Genomic DNA, 15,316 nt, shown 5'->3' on the forward strand with positions numbered 1-15,316 from the left:
TGGGGACACTTTATGACCATTTTTCCCTAAATGATTCAGTAAGGTAATAGTATCATACTTACATGCCTCTTTTGTCTTGTACCCAACCAACAAATCATCAATGTACTGGACTAATGTCGATTAAAAAAGCATTTCCAATGACTCCATGTTCTTTTTGAAAATGGACAGTGATTTGGAAAACCCTTGAGGAATTCTACACCAACAGTAAACTTGATCAGAACTTTTTAAACCAAAAAGAAATTGACTATCCTCATGAAGAGGTACAGAAAAGAATGATTGTGATAGTCTACTACGGTAAACCATGGCATGGGATCTGAAACAAAATCATTGCTGGATTTGGCACTACTGGACAACATTTAATTACAATGTCATTTACCTTTCTCAAATACTGAACAATTCGAAATTCCTCACAAGGCTTTCGCAATCCCATTATATGTGAATTATATGGGCTGCTCAATACTTCCTATAGAATACTTTGGTTTACAAAATCTGCAATTATGGGTGCAATCCCTTTAATTGTATCCTGTGTCATGTGATATTAGGTATCTGGGGAAAAATTGCGTACGGCTTTACTGGGACTTTAACTGGCTCAACTCCTTTTATTAGACCAATGTCTTTTCCTGTAACATCCCACACTTTCATTTTATCTACTCCCTGTAAGTCAGAAGGAAGATCTCTCACTGTGAAAACTGGAAAGAAACTAATCAAGGGGTACTCCTCATTCACTGTGTCACAATCTGGTTCTAGGGACAAGTCATCTTCATCATCACTGTTTGTCTGAATAGCAATTCCATCGATTGAGCAAGTAACTGAACATCTCGTTTTGCACAACAAGTCTCTCCCCGGTAGGGATACTGGACTTTAATCACAAACCACAAATTTGTGTAATCCTCTAAAGTTGCCAATTTTACCTGAACTGGTTCTGTAATTGGGTTTGTCAAATACTGCAATTTGCAACTCTTACAATAGGGACCGTTTTCCCTGAAAGGAGGAGGTTTGGAACTGCAGTTCTCACGGTTGAGCGTGTAGCTCCTGTGTTGACTATGAATGAGACCTTGTGATCCATTACTTTTCCCTTCACATATGGGACTTTCTGATCTACTTCTAATGAAGCAGCTAACACGCATTCATCTTCATCCGAACTCTCACTCTCCCAATCATCGTTTGTTCCTTCCTCACTGTGTAACGGGAATTGATGTACTGTGTTATTACTCTGGTTAAACCTTTGGCCTGTGACCTGCTGAGGAAGCATCACCTTTGGCTGCTCCATTGGGGCTTCAGGTATCTAAATTTGCTGTCTAGGTACCATTTGAACTTGTGGTTGCATTTCCTGTGACTGGGACATCTACAAATGTGGCATTTGCATTTGTTGTATGGGCTGAAAACCTTGCATCTGATTCACATTGCTTTGAAAATTTGGATTATGACCTCTCATTCTCGGTCTTCTCATGTTTGGGAAGGAATTGATTTTGCTTGATTGCTGAACACCTTCCTGACCTAACATCGGACACTCCAGTTTCCAATGTCCGAGGCCTCCACAAGCGTGATATGGCAACAATCTCTTCATCTCTTGCACATCATTCTGAAACACCACGGTATTGAAATCAGGACTACGATTCACGTTTCCAATTCCTCCACGACCTCTACCTCTTGCATGATTCGGAAACAACAGGTTTCCCTTCTGCTGCTGAAAACTTCCATGCATCCCTGTTTGTGCCGCTTTAATCTGCATCACCATTGCCTTCTCTTTGAACTTTCCCTGTTTCAATTCAATCTCATCACTACAGTACTTTGCATACTGCAATAATCAATCGATTTTGCTTGCCAACAAATCAAATGACTCAATCATCTGGCTAATTTCAGGTCTCAATCTTTCAACAAATCTGAATTCACAAAAATGAATCATGTCTTTCGGCTCAGTTGTTTCTGTGCCACTGTAATGCTTGAACGCCTTCAACAATCTCTCATAGTATGCATGTATAGATTCCTTAGCTTTCTGAGCAGTCTTGTCTATTCCCTGCCAGTAAATGGTCTTGGGTGAATCATTTTAAAAAATGTAATCACCTTACAGTAATATTTCATAACATCTGGAGACAGTGCCCCTGTTACTGGATCTCTCTGAGGTTCTCTTGTTGGCCAATCTAAGCTCCTCTTACACTTGACCCATAGATCTGCTGTAACTACTATCTTTAACAGGGTATTCAAGTCTTCACATAGGCACTTTGCAAGCTTCACAAACCTGTCTGTTTGCTGGTACCACTTTACTGGCTTCTCTCTTAACCTAGGATAATCATTTGTAAATGACAGAATGTCACTTCTGCTCCAAGGGACATGGACAAATTTCCCTCCTGGAATCTCTCTCATTGGTAATATTTTCACGGGGTCCAACTGCAGTAAGGTTCGCAGAATCTCTTTTTCTCTTTTCTCTCTTTTTCACCCATCGGCCTTCCCATTTGTCTAATGCTCCCCATGTTTGAATGCTCTGAATTAATTCCCCAAGGTGAATTTTCATTCCCGGAACTCTCATGTTTTCAAAATCTTTTGAGACAAAATCTAACCTGTAACTCCTCTTCAAGTGCTTTGTTTTTTCAAGCTCTACTTCATAATTCTCTGCTAGGTCAGCCAGTTTCTGATTTACTATTCCTGCTTTGTTAGTAATCAACTTGCACAAATAGCGCAACTCATCTTCTCTGCATATGTCAATTCTGTGTAATCCCATTGTTCCATCAATTAGGTCTTCTGCCTCTAGTCTAAGTCTGGTCAAACTCAGGGCACTTCCTCCACTAGAATCTCCTTGTGTGCTACTCAATTTCTCTAACCATTCAGTTAACTGATGAGCTGTCAGACCTTGTAATGTAACTCTATTATTGCTTACACCTGGCACTTGCTGTAATGTTAGGTTTGGGGTCTCTGGTATCACCATGGTTGGGATGGGGCATGTTCCCTCACTATATTTGGGTTCTGGACTTTCTGCTCACTGTTCCCATTATTTCCCTGGGCAAGCAATGGTATGACTGGACCTATGGTAACTGGCACTGACACTGCATCTGGACTTGGTCTAGCATTTGACTTTCTCAGGTACATTATTCCTGTATTTTGGCTCATCAATGCAGACATCTCTACTTGGGATCCTGTTATCGGGATGTATCCTGGAACTGCCTGTGCTTGCACTGGAGACATTAAATTGGGTGTTGATTCGGTCTGGACCAAAGTCAGCTTCTGGTAAACTTGTCTTGCCATCACTACCATGATTGTTGTGGTATCTACAATAGGTACATCTGGGCAAATTCTCAGTATGTCCATCTGTGGCATAGGCCTTTGAATCGCAGAGGTACTCAGAATGCTGTGGCTAATCTGTATCTGACTCTGGATTGATTCAACTGGTATCGTAGCTGTAGCGTCTACATTGGTGTTCGAGCTCCCTCATGCGCTGCATTTGGTGGAGGACGATTTCTCAATAATTGTAAAATGAACTCATCATCATCTGACTCTTCATCGTGTGTCAAAGACTTCCTACACTCGATTTCTGCTCTCTCTCGTATGAAGGGTAAGAATCCCTCTTTCTATTACTTTTTCTAGCCTCGTTCCTGCTTTCTTGGGTAATTGCAGGAAACAACTTAAGCCCTGTAAAGTCTCACTTCTCCAAAACTTCTAATCACTATCCTGTCTAGCCTCCGCTAGTGTCTTCTCAGCTTTCCTCATTCTTCTCTCAAATTTCAGTTGCTGTTGCTGTCTAGCCACTAGTTCCCAAGTAGCTAATGCCTCGAACTGTGCTCTTCTCGGAGGAGAAGTAATCTCCTCAATTGTTTAAAATCCTCAAATTACATGTTCCATGGGCAGGAAATGCTAAACTCCCATCTTTCTCTGTCTCTTTGCACCACTGTTTCAGCCAAAGACTTGGCGCAGCACCCAGCTCTTCAAATACGATATAGGCAGGTGAACCTTCTGGCAGTGTAACTTCTCCTATTCTTGTTGAAATATAAGTATCTCCCCTTAGGGCACACTTTAAAGCTTTGAAAAAATTAATTTTCGGTAATTTATGCTACTTTCAATCAAATCAGGAAATTACTTTCAATCCCAAAATCACTTCTGCCGACCTTCTCAATCAATTGCGCTTTTCGGTTGTCCACCAATCCGTGTGCGACCCTTCTCACTAACCAATCTATTCCAGCGCGGCTCTAATAACATCACACTCACATGTACTGCGGCTGACAAAGTCTTTCGGCTTGCCCTCCTCAACTCAAATTCATACAAAACTAATGCAAAATATTGTGAGCACTAATTAAAATCAAAAACCCAATTTGTCTGTTTACTACAGGTAGGGTAACATAATCGCTTCAGAAACTTTACTGATTTTCACTGACGGCCCTTCGCTCTAACAGCTATTCTTTCTTTCTCAGTTTTCCGGATTCGCAAGCAAAATTCGACCTGCAAATTTCACTCTCAACTGGTCATTGGGTCTGTCCTGGTGCACATAGGAGTCGCCGAATCTCAGTCAAAAAGCCTTTCACTCACTTTAACACGCACTCTCGAGTTTGGCAACCACACCCAATTGACCTATTAAACCAGACAAATTTCAACACTAAACCAAGTGTCTCATACACTTATTCAATACTCTGAAGTCTTAGACCACACAGGGTCTGTATACCAACAACCACGTGGACAATTTTTTTACCACAAAGCGCCACACACATGTGAAGTTCAACGACTTCCATACTCTCGGAGTATGCAAACTCCTTCAACAACCTCATTTGGATTATGAAAACTCCCTAAACCTCACAAACATCACAATTCACCTGCGATCTGCTTAAGTTGTGCAAGCGCAAAACCTATTTCATTCACGCTATCGCTAGAACGCCAAGAACATCCTCAAACAAGCATTGGCAAACTTGAAGGTTCTGGGAAAGTCACTGTAGATTCTTAGGATTACATTTTCTCTCCAATTTGTGTCATCGATCCTGAAAATCTTAGCCTTTACCGAATCTGCAAATTATATTGTTTTCTTAAGAAGACTACCCATCGAACTCTTTTACTTACTTCTAGAAAAACCAGGGATCTCGTTCCTACTCCACTAACATTTCTGGAAGACCGCAACTCTTTCACCTATTTCTCAAGGGGAACGTTTATGGTGGCCTCTCTAGGAGGTGTCAATAATCTCACGCACCATGACCCTGAGAGAGCGTAGCTTATATAATCTATATTAACATGAAATGTTTATGAATTAATGTGTGATGATACCGCATAGAAACTATAGTAATAGCGATTTTGCTTAAACATGCGCTTGAATTGTGACCACGATGAGTGGCCACCAATGTACTGTATACGCGAACTAATAATGATGATTAAAATGTTTATGTTACGTTCAAATGAGCTTATACTAATGTTTGCGTTATTAAATCTGTATTGAATCTATGCTGAAATCCTCATAGGCCTTAAGTTAGCATGAGCTGCAGCTTAGCTGCCCGTCTCTCATACTAAATGCATTTTTCTATTTTTCAGTGTGCTGACTCACAGGGGGCCATGACCCTGTTTGTTCTTTTCTTCAAACTTGGAAGATGAATGTAACCATGTTAGATCCGTTCTCAGGCATATTTTCTATGCCCATGGAATAAATGTTATAAATGAATTGAAACAGTGTAGATTAATGTAATGTACAAGGTCATTCAAACCGGTGAATACAATGGAACTGCTGACCAAAAGATGTGCAAAGAATTATCAAGGGATGAAGTCACACCGGACGTGCCACCTCTAAAGACGTCAATTACAAAGACCAATCAAAGACTTGTAAACCAATATGGGGTGAAGATTAGGATTACCTAATGTTTAATTTGATAGGTTAAAGATAGTGGGGTATAGCAGATGTCCAATAGAATTTTGGGGGAATGTACTACGAAAAAGGGATAAAAACCCATGTCACAGAGAGGTCAGGTAGATGGGTTTGGGAATGCTATTGATTTTATCCAGAAACTCTGTCACTCTGTTTGGTGACTTGAGATTTATTAAAACCATCCTTGCCCTTAGTTTGTCCTTTTACACTTTATCTCCTTATGAGGGAAGTGCCTTTTGCCCCTTAGCCGAGTTCTGACTGATGGCGATTTGATTGATGTCCTGAAGACGAAGACTGAACCTGTGCGCTGACCTAATCCTTTGAGGGTAATTATGACAATGCATTTGTGATTTGTCTGTTTGCTTTTCCTTTCTAGGTACCAACTGCTTGCTTTTGATAGAGACCATAGCTAGATGTTTTCCAAATTGGTGTTCTAAATTGTTTTGCATGAAGCCCAACATGCGAATGCTAATCAGTGGTTAGGACAGGTGTTCACCAAAACTGACGCAAATAGACAAATGACTGACATTATGCTATGTTGAACTGACGCAGTATATTGACACTCTGCTAAACTTGATCTATGTTCACGCCGTGTTATGTACTGATGTTTGTGATTCACGCTTTGGTGAAATCTCATCAAAGTTGCCTTATCGTGACTATGCTATTATGTTTCTTGGTTTTGAGGTTAACGCATCTAATCTTAGATTGTAACTAATAGGGAATAAAATTCATAAAATTCTACTAAACTGGTGTGGTTATTCATGGCTGAAAGGTCATGGTAGCGTCTTGAATTAATTAATGACTTTGACGAAAGTGAAATGCATTGTTGTGATAAATATTGATGACATTATTGATGTATTGATTGATATATTGCTATCTCGTCCTACGGTGTCTCTCAACTGGGTCAAAAGATTCATTGGCCTAAAACGAGTCCTGATGTGAAATAAGTTATCATAAAGGGACGCGTTATCAACCCCATTGGCCATGAATAACCACACCTTCATGTGAAGCTTAGAATGTTTATTTCCCTATATTAACAACGTTAATAACAAGTAAATTAGTCTCAAAACCATCTGATACGTATACAAGAATAACATTGGTTGACCAAATCTTCTAAAGAATCTCAATCTAATTAGGGCATTGATTATTAAACATTCAAGAGCTACAAAACACATCAATAGTAAGAATAACTGCGCAATAGAAAAAGCATACATCTAAGTTCAGCAACTGAGCAACGTCAATTATTTGTTAATAGCAACCTTTTAACATTTCACCACTTCCCTTACTAACCATCCGATTAGAATAGCATGTTTGGGCTTCATGAAAAACAATTTAGTAAACATTAATTTGAAAAACATTTAGATATGGCTCTATCAAAATAGCGGTTGGTACGCAGAAACAAAAAGACAAAATTACAACAAGAACAATAGCATTCTATTATACCTCTCCTCAACATGGATCAGCAAGCTGTGATTATCTTCGTCAGTGACATCTGTTCGGTCAGCATCAGCATCGGGCCACGAACAGGAATGGTTTGGATATGGGGGACTCTAAGCAATCCAAACCATTAGGAAAGCAATGTCTAAGGAATCAACATTCAGCATCAGGAATTAAACCAATAAAGTTAAAATGGAATCCTCTCTGGAGGAAATAGAAACAGAAATAAGCATGTCTCTACGGGGGTACAATAGGAATGAACTCTCTTTTCTCTGTACAGTCGGGCTAAGTTAAAATTGTTCAAAGAACTTCCCACGTTTCCATTGGTCAAAGAATCGTACGTTTACATTTAGTCCAATAAGAAGGTATTTCTAAATCTAAGATATAACTAACCTGTCTTTCATATGTTGATGATTGGTTCCTCTTCTCCTGTTCCCACTGTCAGGATCATCAGTTAACAGTTTTTGTAACCATCTGTATTCCAGTCAGTGCATCCATTGTTAGCTCCTGGGAACATCGCTGTCTCATGCACTAAACTATACAATGTTTCTCCTACTATTACAAGATATTCTAGCAAGCAGTTCTCATGCGAATGTTAAAGACATCTGCTAACGTTTGTCAACTCAGTGAAAAACAATGCATGTATTAATTTCTTCAAGCGTACATTTCTCTCTGCAATATCTGAACAGTGCAGCTTAACATGAGGCTGTGCAAACTCGTCCCAAAACCTTGATAACTTAAGGCCTAAAATTAAAAAGGGAAAAACATACTTTGTAGCTATTAATATGACACACTACTACAATAACCTAAACAAGAGCACTTCCCTCAATATCAATATTATTAAGCATTTAATAGGGACACTTCGTGAATAATAGCAGCCACTCAAGTGGGCACATTTTCCAAAACTCATATTATTTTCTATATTAATCGAATTCTATGCAGATTCATAATTCGTAATACTGGAATAATTATTAGTAAAAATTCAGCGTTCACACAACCAAGACCAACAGATTCAAAGAGCATAAAAATCTGTAAAAAAAAGTAATTTGGTAAGGCCCTGCCTGCCCAGAGCAGCAGTGTCAGAAGGATAGATTGTTCAGATACCACTGAATGTTCAAATGAATGTTCAGATACCACTTTAAATGTCTGGCTCGAGACGCCGCCTCAATACTTTATGGTGTGCCTATTTACAATCCGCCCCCAAGTTTACCCAATGCTTAATCCGTTCAATCATTCACCCTTCTCCAAATAAGCCCCACAGCATAGTCATACACAGTTCTCATCTATTTTCGATGGTAGGAGATTGTCCGGTTTGACCTCAATGGCAATCAGGAACTCCTCCTAACTGCTCATCAACTCCTCCACTGCCCCCCATTATTATCACGCAAAGCACTTAATTCTGTGAGTGACCATTTCGGGACAACATTTTCTTGGCCAGCACTAGCAAAAGGTCTATGAAGCAGCACACCCTTTTTAGGTTTTTGGAGCTCTACATCAGTCCCAGTACATATGGGTTCAGTGATATCACCTTCCCTCTTATTTCCCCTCTCAGCCCCATGACAGACGCCCAATATAGCTGGATTTGCATGGAATTACAGACCATATGGTAGGATATAGCCTCTGCCTGAAGACACCTAGGGTTAAGGTTAAGCAACCTATGGGACATCTTGGATATTCTCTAGGGAGCTAGATACGTTTGGTGCAAATAGTTTGTGTGTACTTGATTCAAGGGTTTCTGATTACGATCTTGGGGAAACCATAGGCATTGGGCCACTCAAATTCCCTAAGTTCCCTCCCCCAGTACTTTTTCCATTGGGCTTCCACAGCTGATATGTCAGCATAGAACGAAGGGGGTCATAGTCATTTAAAGGATTGTCACTGCATGTCTGCATAACTACAATATGAGTGTTCTGATGGGCTCTGTGTCCTCCATCTCCTGCATGAGCTGTGAATTTACCTTTTGGAATACCAGTTTCACTTCTTAAAGTCTCAAAGGTGCACAGTTATCCACCATGATACACATCTACTACTGCTTGCATCCCAGGCTCCATCCACGGCCTCCTATCATAAGTCAGCTCAAGCTACCTGAAACCCAGTATGCACCATAGACGTATTTTGGGTGCATAAAATGGCCCTCATCCCAATTTATTAACATAATTATGTCAACAGAACTTAGCAACTCAAACCGCACTGGTGTCTTTCGTTAGTCCTTTCCTGTTCCCTAAAACAACACCCTTTCAGCTCCCCGTCTATAATGTTACTTCAGACATCTAATGATTCTGGTTCTGCTTCATCCGCAGTCCATCTTATCAGCCATACTAAATGTGCTGCACATTAGTAGCACTATTTTGTGTACCCCCTTACAGGCCTCATCAATTTAGCAAGCGCTAGTCTTTTCCTCTGTGATGCCCAAATATGATCTAAGAGAAGGGCTTTCAGCTCAGTAAAAATGACCTATTCAGTATCAGTGGAATAGCCACAAAGTGGTACAGCAATCATGGCAGAAATAACATTTTAGCAATGGCCACCCATCCCATAGGTGAGAGTGGCAGTCTAGTCCAAAAGGTGATGGACACCCTGATCCCAGATCTGGTCTTGCCAAAGTTTCCAACTATTAGACTTTCATCAGGGTAGTAAAGCTGCATCTCCAATTATCTAAAGGTGTCAGATTCCCACCTAAGGGGAGAATCCATTTACGTTTGGTCCGGCCCATCATTCATCTGAAAGATCAGGATTAAACAATATTTACCCCAGTTTACTTTCACTTGAGTGTAGCCTAAATTTTTCTTAATGCCTCAATTTCTCATGACAAACTACCTCAGGGTTCTCTCAAATGTAGTACAGTATATTCTGCGTAAAGGGAGATCACATACATACAAGTTGGTACCCTCATGCCCTAGGCCTGAGTGCATTACTGCAAAGCACATGCAAAAGGTTCCCTCACCAATGTGAAGAGCATGGTGGAGAAAATACTTACCCGGTCGGTACAACAGAAAAGTTAATCATATTTACTGAAAGAAGCATAAGTTGAATTGAATAAACCAGTTCCTCTGTCTGAGCATTATGTCAAGCTGTTTCCCAATTTCAACTGTGTGATGCACATAACCATCTAGAGCAGTGATTCAAAACCTTTTGACTTCTGTGGATCCACACTGAATCATTACTGGAATACGGGGACCCCCACTGATCATTATTGGAATCCAGTGATGCCATCTGAGATGTTACTGGAAGCTGAGGATCCAGGCCTAAGCAATTATGAGGATTTGAACCTTAACACAATACACAAAAATACAGAAACGCATATTCATCAAAAATAAACAAATGCTGAAATAGTTTACTTAATTCAATAACAAATATAACAAAATAGAAATTTTAATGGGAAAGATGGAGTTTTTCTAAATTCAACTAAAGCCACTGTATGCCCATACTATATTCAGTTTGATGAACATACGCTGCTCCCATGAATCAATCTGAGGATACCAGCTTAAAATGTAGCCTTCAATTAAAAAAAAAAATCACATTCACAAAATGTTTTTACATTTTCAATTATAATTTTTGCTTCTTTATTTACATGTTCTTTATTAATCTGTTAATATTATTGAATTTCCCACGCAGTTGTGCGCCCACAGGGGGCTGAGGACATGGGTTAAGAAACACTGATCTTGAGTAGAAATTTATAATCGTGGGTCTGAAGTTAAATCTATTGTTCTATTGAAGATTCATTTTACTTTGCTTATTGGCAGCTGAAAATACTTTCTTTGGGCTGCTATCGCCAAAATGGACACCTAAGCGCAAATATCAGCAAGCTGCCTCACGGAAACGACTACTAATTTGTAAACCCAAACATCTCCATGGTGCCTCCTATGATGGGATGAATGATCAACTGACATGTTAATATCATTAATGCCCCAAGAAACGCACACAGAAAGGTACGCAGCATTAAAGATACTTCAAAATGAAGTAACACTGAGAATGAGGCAATGTGAAACAGGGTAATTTAAAGATTACAAAAACTGAAGAACATGGTAAACATTTTAACTTTACCCAGTGAGATCAAAGCCTGGTGAATTTCCTTCATCACATTCCTGTACAGTTCTTTCTGCCATTCTTGCAATAGCGTCCACTCCTCTTCAGAGAAATAGGCAGAAACATCATGGAAATAAACCTGCCCATGGAACAAATAAATGTGCTGTTATTTAATGAGTAATTCTATTCAGAAAAAGGTGGCATAAAGTGAGCAGAATGGGGCCAGATTCACAAAGTTACTGTTGTACCTCTATGTTGCAATGGGTGGTTGTACGGTGCTGGAATACCACTGTAGTACTGGGGCATAGCTGGTACACAATTTATGAAAGGTGTGCATTGTTTGTTACTGCAATTTGGTCTTGGTGTATGGGCTAAATCCGTCTAGCCACATGTGTGGTGGCTATGTCTTCAAAGGTATTCCAAGGAAAAGGCATACATTCACGTACAACTGACTTGAGAAATAAATATTTATATTCAGGCAGAATTACTGCCTCTGAATCAATCAGTTTCTGACTGACTCAGAGGCAGTAATTCTGCCTGAATATAAAAATTTATTTCTCAATTGACTTTCATGTGAATGTGTTTGTTTCCCTTGTATTTATCCCAAGTTCACAATAATATTCGGGGTTGCTTTTGAACTCATTTAGCTTCAAAGGCATTTCACTACTTCGGATCCCTAATTTCGCTTTACCATTATTTCGGATCCATAAATCCTGACTTACATTATTTTGTATTCCCTTTATTTTGAGTGTATTAATTCAGATTTTAAATTGGAAAGGTAAGAATGTGTGTGGGTAAATATATATTACTCAGTGGCAGCTGCCACTGGGTAGTTACAGTTAGGTCGGCATTTCTATAGGAAATGCCTTTTTGGGTTTGCTCATAACTTTGGTGCCATTTGACACAAAACTTCCCAAAAAGTGCTCTTTTTTAGTTGTTTCGACATGGAAAGTATTGGGTGATCTGCCAAGCAGGGGCTGAGAAAAAAGTGGTGGCCCTAAAACACAAAATCCCTAAGCATTTTCCATAGACTTTTAGAAATCAATACCAAAAAAAATGCTGAATGGAATTACACCAAATTTGGTATATATACTGTGTGCTGTATTACGATCCCATTATAGTCTATGAAGATTGCAATACAGCAGACGGGATGTCTGTCATATTTTGTGATGAAGTAACCCCTCTGACAAACTCTAAATCAGGCTTTTAGTCCCCTGCCCTCAGACTGTTATACAAAAAAGATAAAAGGGGACAGGGTAGTGATACCCTTCCCCCTAGCCCTGCAATGTGGGTCGCAGAGAGACCCTACCCCGGGCAGGGACAAAATAAAAAAAATGCTGCAATCCTGCAGGAATCCCATGGGATTGGGGCCAGCAGTTTCTATTTTATTATTATCCAAAGGGGGCCAGTGCCTGGGGGTCATTATTTTTAAATATTTGGGGAGTGTGGTGTGAGTGAAGTGCTCCCTCCCCAATATTGAACCCCGGGGATCCCATCACTGGGTCCCAATATTAAATACAGAGAAGGGGGCATGTGGCCCACCCAACCTTGCCACCAGTGGGTCTGGGGAAACCATTCCCCAGGGGTCAATTTGTATATAAAAGGGGAGGGGCCAGTGGCCCCCAACCCCATTCTGCTGTTGGGCCCCAGGGTCCCCATTACCAAGGGCCAAATTGCATTAAAAAAGAAGGGTCTACATAAAGGGACACTGTAGTCCCTGCCCACACTCTCCCAGGCAGGAAACTATACTTTGTTCCCGTCAGACAGAAGCAGTAAAGAAAAAGCCACTCCCACCTCGGTGGGAACAAAATTAAGGTGTCAGGTCCCACCAGCACCCAGTGTGGTGCTGGCTGGATGGGGTGCCATCTGGGGCTGTGGGAGCTTTGGGGCTCCCCCATGGAACCCAACAACCTCCTACATTGTGGGTGTTCCAGGTGGGCAGGGGACACCCACTTATTAAAAAAATGGCCGTCTCCCACAAGAGGATCCGCCTGTGGCTACAGGGGCTCCCCTCTGCAACTCCTGCAAATTGCTTTTTCAAAAAAATTATAAATGACCAGCAGGAGCAGCTCATTTATAATTCATTTCTCCCTCGAGCACACCGTCACTTTTTTTTTTAGGTTGAGCAATTTGCAAGCTCTGCTTTTCTGATGTGTTGGTATCTATGTGGGCTTTTAACCAAGCCCACCTCACGCCCATTACTTTCACTCGTTCGTGGGCTTCCCTTTCAAAATTCCTTTGTCATCATTGGTAAATGCTGTAGGTTTGTCCCTCCTTGGGGTGGTTTTGTTACCACCTTGGGGAACCGACCCTGTTATTTGGACAATTGCACTTTTGCCGATATGTTTGACTGCGAGCAAACTTATTTTTCCTTTTGTGTCTCTCATGGCAGCCGTGGCACTTTGAACTGATATGTTTATGTCAACTGTTACTTAACATTTTCAATTTATGTGGCAAGAAAAGTCCAGTTAGGAATTTACAATGCTAACAGCTCTAACTCAAGCAACCATAAGACCCAATGCATTGCAAATGCTTGTTTAACCTTGGTGGTGTCCTTGCAAGGGGCAGGGGCACCACCAATAATTGTTTCAATGTTGTGGGAGCTGCAAGGAGTGCAGCAGCATCTCCGACAACATTAAAAAAAACAGTTAGGGCCTGATTTATACTCTTTTTGCGCCGCATTCGCGTAATTTGTTACGCAAAAGTGGCACAAACTTACAAAATATAATTGAACTTTGTAAGTTTGCAACGCTTTTGCATCTAACAATTACGCAAATGCGGCGCTAAAAAAGTATAAATGAGGCCCTAAGTCTTCTGGATCATTAAATTAAATTCTTGAACAAAGGAGCACTTAACGTATTTTTTTTAAGTACTCCTAGCTGGAGCTCTATGCTCTTCAGCTTGTGGTTGTTTTTATGATTACATTTTGTAGGCTGAAACAATGTCAAAAGAATGACTCAAAGACATGTTGACTTGATTTTATTTTATATCAATGTCTTGTCTCGGAGTCCTTCTTTTAAATATTTTCAGCTCATAAAATGCAATATTAAAAATTATGATGACAGAAACAGTCACAGACTTTTTTAATTAAAACTGTATAAAACATTTTTATAATAATCACTAATAATAATGCTTGCATTGTATGAATTATTTAAAATATAGAGTACATTAAAAATATTGGAAATTTTGGAGAAAGATGATAGACCCTCACTTTTAGATTTTGATGTAGTGGCACTTTGACAGAATCGGTAAGTATGCCTGAGTGTGGCTAGAACCTATGAGACCAATTTCAAGCTGCACATGCCGGAAGGCTGTGAGCAGCGTGAGGTTGGCTGCTTGTGGAGGGTTGGCCACAGGGCCTAGCCACTGATGTAGGGTTGCTTGCCTGCGAGGAGCTGGACACAGGTTGAGCGTAGGGGATGGGGTTGGAGGTGTTTGTCTTTACATATGGTAATAAAATATTATCTTATTTAAAAAAAAAACTAGAAACTAAATGATGGAAGGTTAAAGCAACATTACAGTTAGGAATTGTAATATATATCTTACTATACATTAAAACAAACTTAAAAAATGAACTGAAAAAAGGTTAAAGTAACATTATATTTAGATGAACATGTCACTGACCCCACAAAGTGTTAAACTACAAAAACAAACACTGAAAATCACCCCGTTATAGATACTGCAAGTAGCTATATCTGAAGCCGTCACCATGCGCTGTTAATTACCCCAGATGTTACACCACTCATGACGTGCTGTACAACATCACTGATAACATACCCGAAACATCTGAAATTACTGTCCACGGTGCGGCATGAGTTATAGTTACTTTAGGGCATGAGTTATAGTTACTAAAGATACCTAAAACAGGTGAAATCCATTTTTTTTATTTAAAACACTATGGCCCTCATTTCGACCTAGGCGGTCTTTTTCAAAGACCGCCGAGGTACCGCTGTGCTGAAGACCGCCAGTGCAGGTGGTTTTCCGCGTGGTGTATTATGACTGCTGGCAGCCATACTGGCGGTAGGC

General features: G+C 40.2%; 1 protein-coding gene across 4 annotated transcripts in view; it reads right to left on the bottom strand.

The window, feature by feature from the left end:
- Positions 1-15,316, bottom strand: part of LOC138300154 (zinc finger protein 282-like) — a 184,682-nt gene that overhangs the window by 135,556 nt on the left and 33,810 nt on the right. For all 4 annotated transcript variants that reach the window (XR_011204883.1, XM_069239110.1, XM_069239111.1 and 1 more), the window contains exon 2: positions 11,309-11,429. Coding sequence is in view for 3 of the 4 variants with exons in the window: in XM_069239110.1 (XP_069095211.1) it covers positions 11,309-11,429 (121 nt within the window). In the remaining variant the exon portion in view is untranslated. The remainder of the gene's footprint in view (positions 1-11,308; positions 11,430-15,316) is intronic.

The sequence above is a fragment of the Pleurodeles waltl genome, chromosome 6 (assembly GCF_031143425.1).
Source record: "Pleurodeles waltl isolate 20211129_DDA chromosome 6, aPleWal1.hap1.20221129, whole genome shotgun sequence".
NCBI lineage: Eukaryota > Metazoa > Chordata > Amphibia > Caudata > Salamandridae > Pleurodeles > Pleurodeles waltl.